The sequence below is a fragment of the Cebus imitator genome, unplaced genomic scaffold, assembly GCF_001604975.1.
Source record: "Cebus imitator isolate Cc_AM_T3 unplaced genomic scaffold, Cebus_imitator-1.0 Scaffold76, whole genome shotgun sequence".
Classification (NCBI taxonomy): domain Eukaryota; kingdom Metazoa; phylum Chordata; class Mammalia; order Primates; family Cebidae; genus Cebus; species Cebus imitator.
In genome coordinates, this window is record NW_016107391.1 from 7,466,251 (window position 1) to 7,476,698 (window position 10,448).

Here is a 10,448-nt window from a genome sequence, read left to right on the forward strand (position 1 = left end):
TCAGCTACTTGGGAGGCTGAGGCAGGAGAATTGCTTGAACCCGGGAGGCGGAGGTTGCAGTGAGCTGAGGTAGTGCCACTGCACTCCAGCCTGGTGCCTGGTGACGGAGTTAGACTCTGTCTCAAAAAAAAAAAGAAAAGAAAAGAAAAGAAAAGAAAAGAAAAAAGTATAGTATTTTCAATAATTGGATCTAAGGCATGCTTTACTGCTATTTATTGAGAAGAATTCTTTTTCTTCTTTTTTTTGCTATACTCTTGTAAAAGGTTGCTTAAACATTAGATCACATATATCCATTATTTGAAACAGGTTGTGGCAAGGCCAAACAAAGTGTTTTACTACTAGCAAATGGAAAATTCGACTTACCTTATTACATAAAGTATTGGGAAGAATGGTCTCTGCTCTCTAAGCCAAGAGATGAAAGTTATTATTCTGGCAGATTCTGGTGTATCAAGTTCTGGAAGGTCTGTCTGTTAATCAAAACCAACAATAATCAAATTAATTATATATCTAATATATGGTTCATGGTACTTTTCAAATTTTAATTTTTTTAATTACATTTTTTTTGTTTTCTTTTTTGAGACAAGGTCTCTGTCGCCAGGCTGGAGTGCAGTGGCCCAATCATGGCTCACTGCAGTCTCAATCTCCTGATTCTGGTGATCCTCCCACCTCAGCCTCCTGTGTAGCTGGGACTATAGATGTGCACACCATGCCTGGCTATTGTAATTCTTATAGAGATAAGGTTTCACCTGTTGCCCAGGCTGGTTTCAAACTCCTAGACTCAGGCAATATACCTGCCTCAGCCTCCCAAAGTGCTGGGATTACAGATGTAAGCCATTGTGCCCAGCCTACTTAAATTTATCTTATTTTTTTGAGACAGGGTCTTCCTATGTTGCCCAGGCTGAAGTGCACTGGTGCAATCATGGCTCACTATAACCTCCACTGCCTTCCAAGGCTCAAGTGATTCTCTCACCTCAGCCCCCCAACCTCCAGTAGCTGGAATAAGAGGTGTGCCCCACCTGCCAGCTAATTTGTGTATTTTTAGTAGAGATAAGGATCTCACCAGGTTGCTCAGGCTGGTCTAAAATTCCTGGGCTCAAACAATCTGCCCACCTTGGTCTCCCAAAGTGCTGGGATAACAGGTGTGAGCCCCCATACTTGGCCTTAAATTTTAACATGTATAGCAATCACCTGATAATCTTGTTGAACTACAGATAAAGATATAGGAGGTCTGGGGCAAGGGTGTGGTCCTAAGATTTTGCTTTCCTAAAAAATTCCCACAGTCATGCCAATGCAACTTGACTTGGGACTACAATTTTCTTTTTTTTTTTTTGAGACAGAGTTTCTCTCTTGTTACCCAGGCTGGAGTGCAATGGTGCGATCTCGGCTCACTGCAACCTCCGCCTCCCAAGTTCAAGCAATTCTCCTGCCTCAGCCTCCTGAGTAGCTGGGACTACAGATGTGCGCCACCATGCCCAGCTAATTTTTGTATTTTTTTTAGTAGAGACAGGGTTTCACCATGTTGACCAGGATGGTCTCGATCAATTGACCTCGTGATCCACCCACCTCAGCCTCCCAAAGTGCTGGGATTACAGGCGTGAGCCACCGCGCCCGGCGGGACTACAATTTTCTACAAATAATCCAGAACAGGAGTAGGCAAACTTCTTAAAGACCCACATGGTAAATACCTTAGGCTTGTAGGTCATTTGGTCTGTGCTGCAGCTACTCAATTTGCCATTGTTACACCAAAGTAGCCATAAACAATATATAAGTGAATGGGCATGGATGTTCCAATGAAACTTTATTTTTTTTTTTGAGACAGAGTTTTGCTCTTGTTGCTCTGGTAGGAATGCAATGGCGTGATCTCGGTTCACTGCAACCTCCACCTCCCGAGTTCACGTGCAAGAGCCACCGCACCCGGCCCCAAAGAAACCAAATTTACAAAAACAAGTAGCAGGTACCCCTTGGGCATAGTTTGCTAAGCCCTAATCTAGAAAACCCTGTTAGTTCCTCTCTTCATTTTAGCATGACATCCAGAATTAATTGATTGATTCAGGTATTACTAAAAATATAACCATTTCTTATTTACTCATTACTTAAAACAGTCATCCAGTCCAGTAGTTTTGTTCCAGGCCTGAAATCCACTGCATATCCTAGCTATAATCCTGATATAGCTGTCTTTTATTTTTTATTTTTTGAGACAGGTTCTTGCTCTTTTGTCCAGGCTGGAGTGCAGCGACGCAATCACTGCTCCTTCTGCCTCAACCTCCCTGGCCTTAGCAATCTTCCCACCTCAGCCTCCTGAGTCGCTAAGACCACAGTTGTGTGCCACCATGCCCAGCTACTTTAAAAATTTTTTGTAGTTATGGGGTCTCACTATGTTGCTCAGGGTGGTTTCAAACTCCAGAGCTTGGGTAATCCTCTCATCTCAGCTTCCCAAAGTGCTGGGATTACAAGTATGAGCCACCATGCCTGGCATATCTTTTTTCTTTCTTTTTTTTTTTTTTTTTTTAAGACGTAGTCTTGCTCTGTCACCAGGCTGGAGTGCAGTGGTGTGAATGCAACCTCTGCCTCCCACGTTCAAGTGATTCTCCTGCCTTAGCCTCCCGAGTAGCTGAGCCTACAGGCTTTTGTCACCACACCCAGCTAATTTTTGTATTTTTAGTAGAGACAGGTTTTCACCATATTGGCCAGGATGGTCTGAATCTTTTGACCTGGTAATCAACCCACCTCAGCCCCCCAAGGTGCTGGGATTACACTGTGAGCCACCACACCCAGCCTATCTGTCGTTTAAATACATAAATTCCCTAGTGATTCTATGAATGGAATCATAGAATCCATTAATATAAAAACCTATCAATAAAAATGTTTGGTATAATTTTGTTATTGTTTTCTGATATCAAAATAGTGGCTATTCATGTTTTTGTGACCTTTGAAATGCCTTTTATAATCACTATAAAAAAAGAGACTTACCATAGGCTGTGGAATTGATGCATAGTTTTGAACTCCTAGAACTTGACTGAGAAAACTCTGTGCACAATTTTTTCCAACCCAAAGCATGAGTACCTAAGGACAAGAATAAAATTATTTTGAGATGTACCATACATAAAGGTAAGTCTGTTGACTGAGTATATTTTATTTTTATTTTATATATATACTTGTGAGACAGGGTCTCACTCTGTCGTGCAGGCTGAAGTACAGTGGTACAGTCTTGGTTCACTGCAACCTCTGCCTCCTGTGTTCAAACAATTTCCCACTTCAGCCTCCCGAGTAGCTGGGATTACAGGTGTATAATCCCATGCTCAGATAATTTTTGTATTTTTAGTAGAGATGGGGTTTCACCATGTTGGCCAGGCTAGTCTTGAACTCCTCACCTCAAGTGATCCATCTGCCTTGGCCTCCCACAGTGCTGGGATTACAGGCATGAGCCACCATGCCCAGCCTGACTGAGTATATTTTAAAATATCAAAAAAGCTAAGTATATTTAGTGAGATTGTACAGCCTTTAATTGAATTAATAATAATTAATATTTACCATGATAAGACATTTTATGCTTGGCATGAAACAAGGAGGATATGGAGGGGGAAGGTGACAAATATACTGTCATCAATCACTGAACAATGGGGATATATGCTGAGAAATGTGTTGTTATGTGATTTAATTTTGTGAACATCATACTGTATTTACATAAGCCTCAATGGTAATAGCCTACTGCATACCTTGGCCATATGGTATAGCTTACTGCTCCTAGGCTACAAACCTCTAGAGCATGTTACTGTACTGAACACTGTAGGCAACTATAACACAATAGTAAGTGTGTATTTAAAAATAGGAAAAGTATAGTAAAAATATGGTAGAAGAGATAAACAGATATTTGTATAGGACACTTACTATGAATGGAGCCCACAAGACTGAAAGTTGCTCTGGGTGAGTCAGTGAGTGGTGAGTGAATATAAAGGCCTAGGACATTACCGCATACTGCTATAAACTTTATAAATACTGCATTTTTAGGCCATACTATCTATCTATCTATGTATATAAATTTATTTCTTAAGGTTAATTTTCAGTAATTAACCTTAGCTTACTATAACTTTTATAAACTTTTTAATTTTTTTCTTTTCTTTTTTTTTTTGAGACGAGTTTCACTCTTGTTGCCCAGGTTGGAGTGCAATGGTGTGACCTCACTTAGCTCACTGCAACCTCTGCCTCCCGGATTCAAGTGATTCTCCTGCCTCAGCCTCCAGAGTAGCTGGGATTACAGGTGTGTGCTACCATGTCCGAATAATTCTGTATTTTTAGTAGAGACAGGTTTCACCATGTTGGTCAGGCTGGTCTCGAACTCTCGACCGCAGGTGAACCACTGGCCTCGGCCTCCCAAACTGCTGAGATTACAGGCATGAGCCACTGCACCCGGCCTCTTTTAATTTTTTTTTTTTTAGAAGGGCCTTGTTCTGCTGCCCAGGCTGGAGTACAGTGGTATTATCTCGGCTCAGTGCAACCTCAACCTCCTGGGCTCAGGTGATCTTCCCACCTCAGCCTCCCAAGTAGCTGGTACTACAGGTACACATCACTAGGCCTGGCTGATTTTTGTATTTTGAGAAGAGACGGGTTTCGCCATGTTGCCCAGGCTGTTCTTGAATTCCTAGGCTCAAGCAGTCCACTCTCCTTGCCCTCCCAAAATGTTGGGATTACAGGCATGAGCCACTGGGCCCAGCCAAAAACTTTTTTTTTTTTTTTTTGAGAATAGGTCTCATTCTGTTGCCCAGGCTCCAGTGCAGTGTCATGACCTCAGCTTACTGCAGCCTCAGCCTCCCCAGTTCAAGTGATTCTCTCACCTCAGCTTTCTGAGTAGCTGGGACTACAGGCACGAGCCACCACGCCTGGCTAATATATGTATTTTGAATACAGACAGGGTTTCACCATGTTACCCAGGCTGGTCTCTAACTCCTGACCTCAAGCAATCCACCTGCCTTGGCCTCCCAAAGTGCTGGAATTACAGGCATGAGCCACCATGCCCAGCCAACTTCTTTTAATTTTTTGACTCTCTTGTAATAACACTTAGCTTAAAACACACATTGTACAGCTATACAAAAATATTCTTTCTTTATATCCTTATTCTGTAAACTTTTCCCTATTTTTAAAATTTTTTTATTTTTTACTTTTTAAATTTTTTGTTAAATACTGAAACACAAACGCACGTTAGCCTAGGCCTCCACAGCGTCAAGATCATCAATCTCACTGGCTTCCACCTCCCCATCTTGTCTCATTGGAAAATCTTCAGGGGCAATAACATGCACAAAGCTGTCATCTCCTCAGATTACAATATCTTCTTCTAGAATACTTCTAAAAGACCTGCCTGAGGCTGTTAACTTTTTTTAAAAATTACGTAGGAGTACAGCTCTAAAACAATAATTTTAAAAATTGCATAGTAAATACTCTGTGATAGGAATTCTTCAGCTCCATCATAAATCTTATGGGATCACCATCATATAAGCGATGACTTACACATCATTAATCAGTGTATGACTCTACATAGGTTAACATATGAAATCTGTTCAGGAAGACAGATACTAAAGGAAATTAAACCAAATGCTAAATTAAAACAGTACAGTAGTTTGCAGTGAGGGTCAGGATAAGTCAAACTACTTACAGAGCCTGCATCCATGAGGAAAGCTCCATCTCTGCTCAGCTTCTCTACTGAAAGCTGAAGAATGGGGGGCTGAGGTATGGTTCTATCATTGATGTTGAGTGCTCCCTGAGGAATTAAGTAAATGAGTAAAGGTATTAATTATAGGAAATAAGGAGTCACAATTAAACAACAACAAAAAATTCAATGAATGTTTCCTCTAAGAGTTTGGGCCTTGCTTAGGTAAATCACAATTATTCATATTTAAGCATAAAGAAGATGACGATAGTTACAGTTAGATTGTTATCACTTATCTACTAAACAAGCAATTGTGACTCCCAATAAAGCCAAATTAACATCTGATCTTGTTTTATTTTTCTTTTGAGATGGAGTTTTGCTCTTGTTGGCCCAGATCTCGGCTCACTGCAACCTCCACCTCCCGGGTTCAAGGGATTCTCCTGCCTCAGTCTCCTGAGTAGCTAGGATTACAGGTATGTGCCATCATGCCTGGCTATTTTTTTGTATTTTTAGTAGAGAAGGGGTTTCACCATGTTGGCCAGGCTGGTCTTGAACTCCTGAATTCAGGTGATCCACCTGCCTAGGCCTCCTAAAGTGCTGGGATTACAGGCATGATCCACCATGCCTGGCCATTAACTTCCGATCCTAACCTTTGTTTTAAAAAAGAATGCAATAGGCTAGGCATGGTGGCTCATGCTTATAATCCCAGCACTTTGGGAGGCCAAGGCGAGTGGATCACTTGAATCCAGGAGGCAGAGGTTTCAGTGAGCTGAGATTGTGCCATTGCACTCTAGCCTGGGCAATGTGAGCAAAACTCCGTCTCAAAAAAATAAAAAAAAAAAGTTACCTCAAATTTCACAGGCAATTTTCCTTTATATTTGCAAGGTATCTTAAATTCTTTTTTTTTTTTTTGAGATGGAGTCTTGCTCTGTCGTCACTGAGGCTGGCTCGATCTTGGCTCAGTGCAACCTCCAACTCCTGGGTCCCAGTGATTTTCCTGCCTCAGCCTCCCAAGTAGCTGGGATTACAGGTGTGCATCACCATGCCTAGCTAATTTTTGTATTTTTAGTAGAGATGGGGTTTTGCCATGTTGGCCAGGCTGGTCTCTAACTCAGCCTCAGGTGATCCACCTGCCTCAGCCTCCCACAGTGCTGGGATTACAGGCATGAGCCACCTCACCCATCCTATATCTTAAATTGTTTACATTTTGAAAGGTTTTTAACCAGAACATTACTTCCAAAATATGTATCTTAACTTGATCACAGTTTTAGATGGATTTTGATTTAACATTTTCTTTTTTTTTTTTTTTTTTTTGAGACGGAGTTTCACTCATGTTACCCAGGCTGGAGTGCAATGGCGCGATCTCGGCTCACCGCAACCTCCGCCTCCTGGGTTTTAGGCAATTCTCCTGCCTCAGCCTCCTGAGTAGCTGGGATTACAGGCACGCGCCACCATGCCCAGCTAATTTTTTGTACTTTTAGTAGAGACGGGGTTTCACCATGTTGACCAGGATGGTCTCGATCTCTTGACCTCGTGATCCACCCGCCTCGGCCTCCCAAAGTACTGGGATTACAGGCTTGAGCCACCGCGCCCGGCTGATTTAACATTTTCATTCTTGTGACTTTAATTCTGGTAAATTTCTACCAAAGGAAAACAATGTTGCAACTTAGATAAATATTTTTTCTTTAATTCAAGGACACTGTTAAATTGAACTGGGTGTTCAGATGTAACTTCACTCTCAGATCTAGATGTACTTTTGTTCCAGTCTGGAATGATTTCTATAACAAAAAACCCCTATTCTCCACAGAAAAGATATTTTAAGAATACACTGAAAACTTTTTTTTTTTTTTTAATATACTTTAAGTTCTGGAATATATGTGCAGAACATGCAGGTTTGTTACATAGGTATACATGTGCCACGGTGGTTTGCTGCACCCATTCACCTGTCATCTGGGTTTTAAGCCCCGCATGCATTAGGTATTTGTGCTAATGCTCTCCCTCCGCTTGCCCCTCAACCCCTGACAGATGCCAGTGTATGTGATGTTCCCTTCTTTGGGTCCATGTGTTCTCACTGTTCAACTCCTGCTTGTGAGTGAGAACATTCAGTGTTTGGTTTTTTGTTCCTAAAATATGGAACACTTCACAAATGTGTATGTCATCCTTGCACAGGGACCATGCTAATCTTCTCTGTATTGTTCCAATTTTAGTATATGTGCTGCCAAAGCGAGCACAAATATACCCAGAACTTTTAAAATGTCAGTTGTTAAAAGATCGATTTGTTTGAATAAATAAATAAGTTGCTCTGGTCAATTTGACAGTCTTCCCATTTCTTAGAATCTGCTCTACAGATGGTATTTTAGGAGACTTACCGGCACTATTTTTAGGAGCTTCCCTATACTAAAATTTCTTTACTTAGTCTTAACAAAAAAAGCAAAAACAAAAGATAAAGCCTTAAATAATAAACAAACCCTTCCTCATTTCTGTACTTGACTATGATTAGGCTTACTAATCTTCAAGTAAAAGCCACAAAAAAGCAATCCATCTTACCTCATCTGAGAGATTGTCAACTCTATACAAACTGGGATGAGTTGTGAGCATAAGGTAAACCAAGGGCTGATTTTTCACTTGACACATTGCAAAAATGCGTTCATCTAGACGTGCATTTGTCCCAGTCTGGAATGATTTCTGTAACAGAAAATCCCCATTCCCCGCAAAAAAACTATATTTTAAAAATACATTGAGAACTTTTAAAATGCCAGTTGTTAAAAGAATATTATTTTTAAGTATCTTTTTTTAAGAAGTCACACACATCTATTAAAATGTAGCTACAGCCCCACCTAAAAATCTTGAGAAATTAACCAACTGACCATGGCAAAGTTATCTGATCTCCCTGTTGTCTGTTTCTTAGTTGATAAAATAGATCTAAACACTTTATCTACCATGTAATGATAGTGATGTAACAATCCAAGCAACACCATAGGAAGGATGAAGTTATACTGCAGATGACAAAGTAAAGGCATATATGAACGACCAAAAAGATATTTATTAAGTCAGTGGCCTTTTGGCACCAGGGACTGGTTTTGTGGAAGTCAATTTTTCCACAGACTAAGGCGGACATGGCAGAGGATGATTTTGGAATGAAACTGTTCCACCTGATATCATCAGGCATTAGATTCTCATAAGGAGTGTGCAACTCAGATTTCTCGAATGTGCAGTTCACAATGTGATTGGCACCCCTATGAGAATCTAATGCTGCTGCTTATTTGCCAGGAGGCAGAGCTCAAGCAGTAAAATTCCCTCGCCCACCAGTCACCTCCTGTTGTGGGGCTCGGTTCCTAACAAGCCACACACTGGTACTGGTCTGTGGCCCGGGGGTAGTGCAGTGAGAACCCGGCACTAAGAGTTCTATAAATGCTGGATGATGATTAATGGCAGCTGTCATTGACCCACCATATAAACAATATAACAAAGAATACTAATTAACAAGAAAAAATAATAGTACTACAAATGAGGACAGCTTCTTAGTAAAATTTGTTAATAAGTAAATATGATATTTAACTTATTATTTTCTTTACATAGATAAAAATGCAGAAGAATAAAGTTATGGGTAAGATTTTAAGTATTCCAATTGATGGAAAGGAGGTAGAGAGAAAAGAATAATGAAATTATGTATTAAAACAAGTACACTGACTATATATAAAGGAAGATTATAAAAGCTCTTAAGATTTTAATGTTAGAAGGAGAGTTCCATCTATTCATTTAAAATATATTTCCTGAGGGTCTATTATATACTAGGAACTGTTCTAACTGTTAGGACAAAAAAGTGAATGAAAAAAATAAAAATCCTTGTCCTCATGGAACTTACATCCTATTAAGGAAAGAATAAAAAATAAGCAAAAACATATGTGGTATGTCAATGATAAACGCCACAGGAAGAATACAGGAGGTAAGAGTGATTAAGGGTGTCAGAATGATGTGGGATGGGGTGAGATTAGAGTGTTGCATATTAAATGAGGAAGATTGGAGAATGTGGGCTTTAGAAAAAAGCATTTCAAGAAAGGCCTGAAGGAGAAAGAAGAGCTCAGATTTTTAAATGTTAAAATTTAAATACTTATGTAATCTGTGTACTTATATTCAGGAATTGAAATAGATAATTTGAGTTAAAGAAGTGAGAACTAGAGGCTGGGCGCAGTGGCTCAGGCCTGTAATCCCAGCCAAAGGGCGTGGATCACAATGTCAGGAGTTCCAGACCAGCCTGGCCAACACAGTGAAACCCCTGTCTCTACTAAAAATACAAAAAATTAGCCATTCGTGGTGGCGGGTATATCTAAAGAAGATTAAGGGCCAGGTGCGGTGGCTAAAGGCTGTAATCCCCACACTTTTGAGGCTGAGGCGGATGGATCACCTGAGGTTGGGTGTTCAAAACCAGCCTGACCAATATGGTGAAACCTGTCTCTAATGAAAATACAAAAATTAGCCGGGCTGTGGTGGTGCATGCCTATAATCCCGGCTACTTAGAAGGCTGAGTGGGGAGAATTGCCTGAACCCAGGAGGCAGAGGTTGCAATGAGCTGAAATCTTGTCACTGCACTCCAGCCTGGGCAACGGAGGGAGACCCTGTCTCAAAAAAGAAGATTAAGAAGTGTAATGTTAGGCCGGGCGCGGTGGCTCAAGCCTGTAATCCCAGCGCTGTGGGAGGCCGAGGCGGGTGGATCACGAGGTCAAGAGATCAGATCGAGACCATCCTGGTCAACATGGTGAAACCCCGTCTCTACTAAAAATACAAAAAATTAGCTGGGCATGGTGGC

The 10,448-nt window shown here is 40.8% G+C and overlaps 1 protein-coding gene and 1 non-coding gene across 2 annotated transcripts in view; both read right to left on the reverse strand.

Annotated features, from left to right (window-relative positions):
* SEC24A (SEC24 homolog A, COPII coat complex component) overlaps positions 1-10,448 on the reverse strand; it is an 84,165-nt gene that overhangs the window by 2,403 nt on the left and 71,314 nt on the right. The window contains exons 18-21 of the mRNA XM_037739954.1: positions 8,189-8,326; positions 5,648-5,752; positions 2,971-3,063; positions 364-467 (exon numbers count right to left, since the gene is read on the reverse strand). Coding sequence (XP_037595882.1) covers positions 364-467; positions 2,971-3,063; positions 5,648-5,752; positions 8,189-8,326 — 440 coding nt within the window. The remainder of the gene's footprint in view (positions 1-363; positions 468-2,970; positions 3,064-5,647; positions 5,753-8,188; positions 8,327-10,448) is intronic.
* On the reverse strand, positions 7,766-7,872 carry LOC119471852. The gene has a single exon (XR_005200944.1). It is a non-coding gene; the product is annotated as a U6 spliceosomal RNA (small nuclear RNA).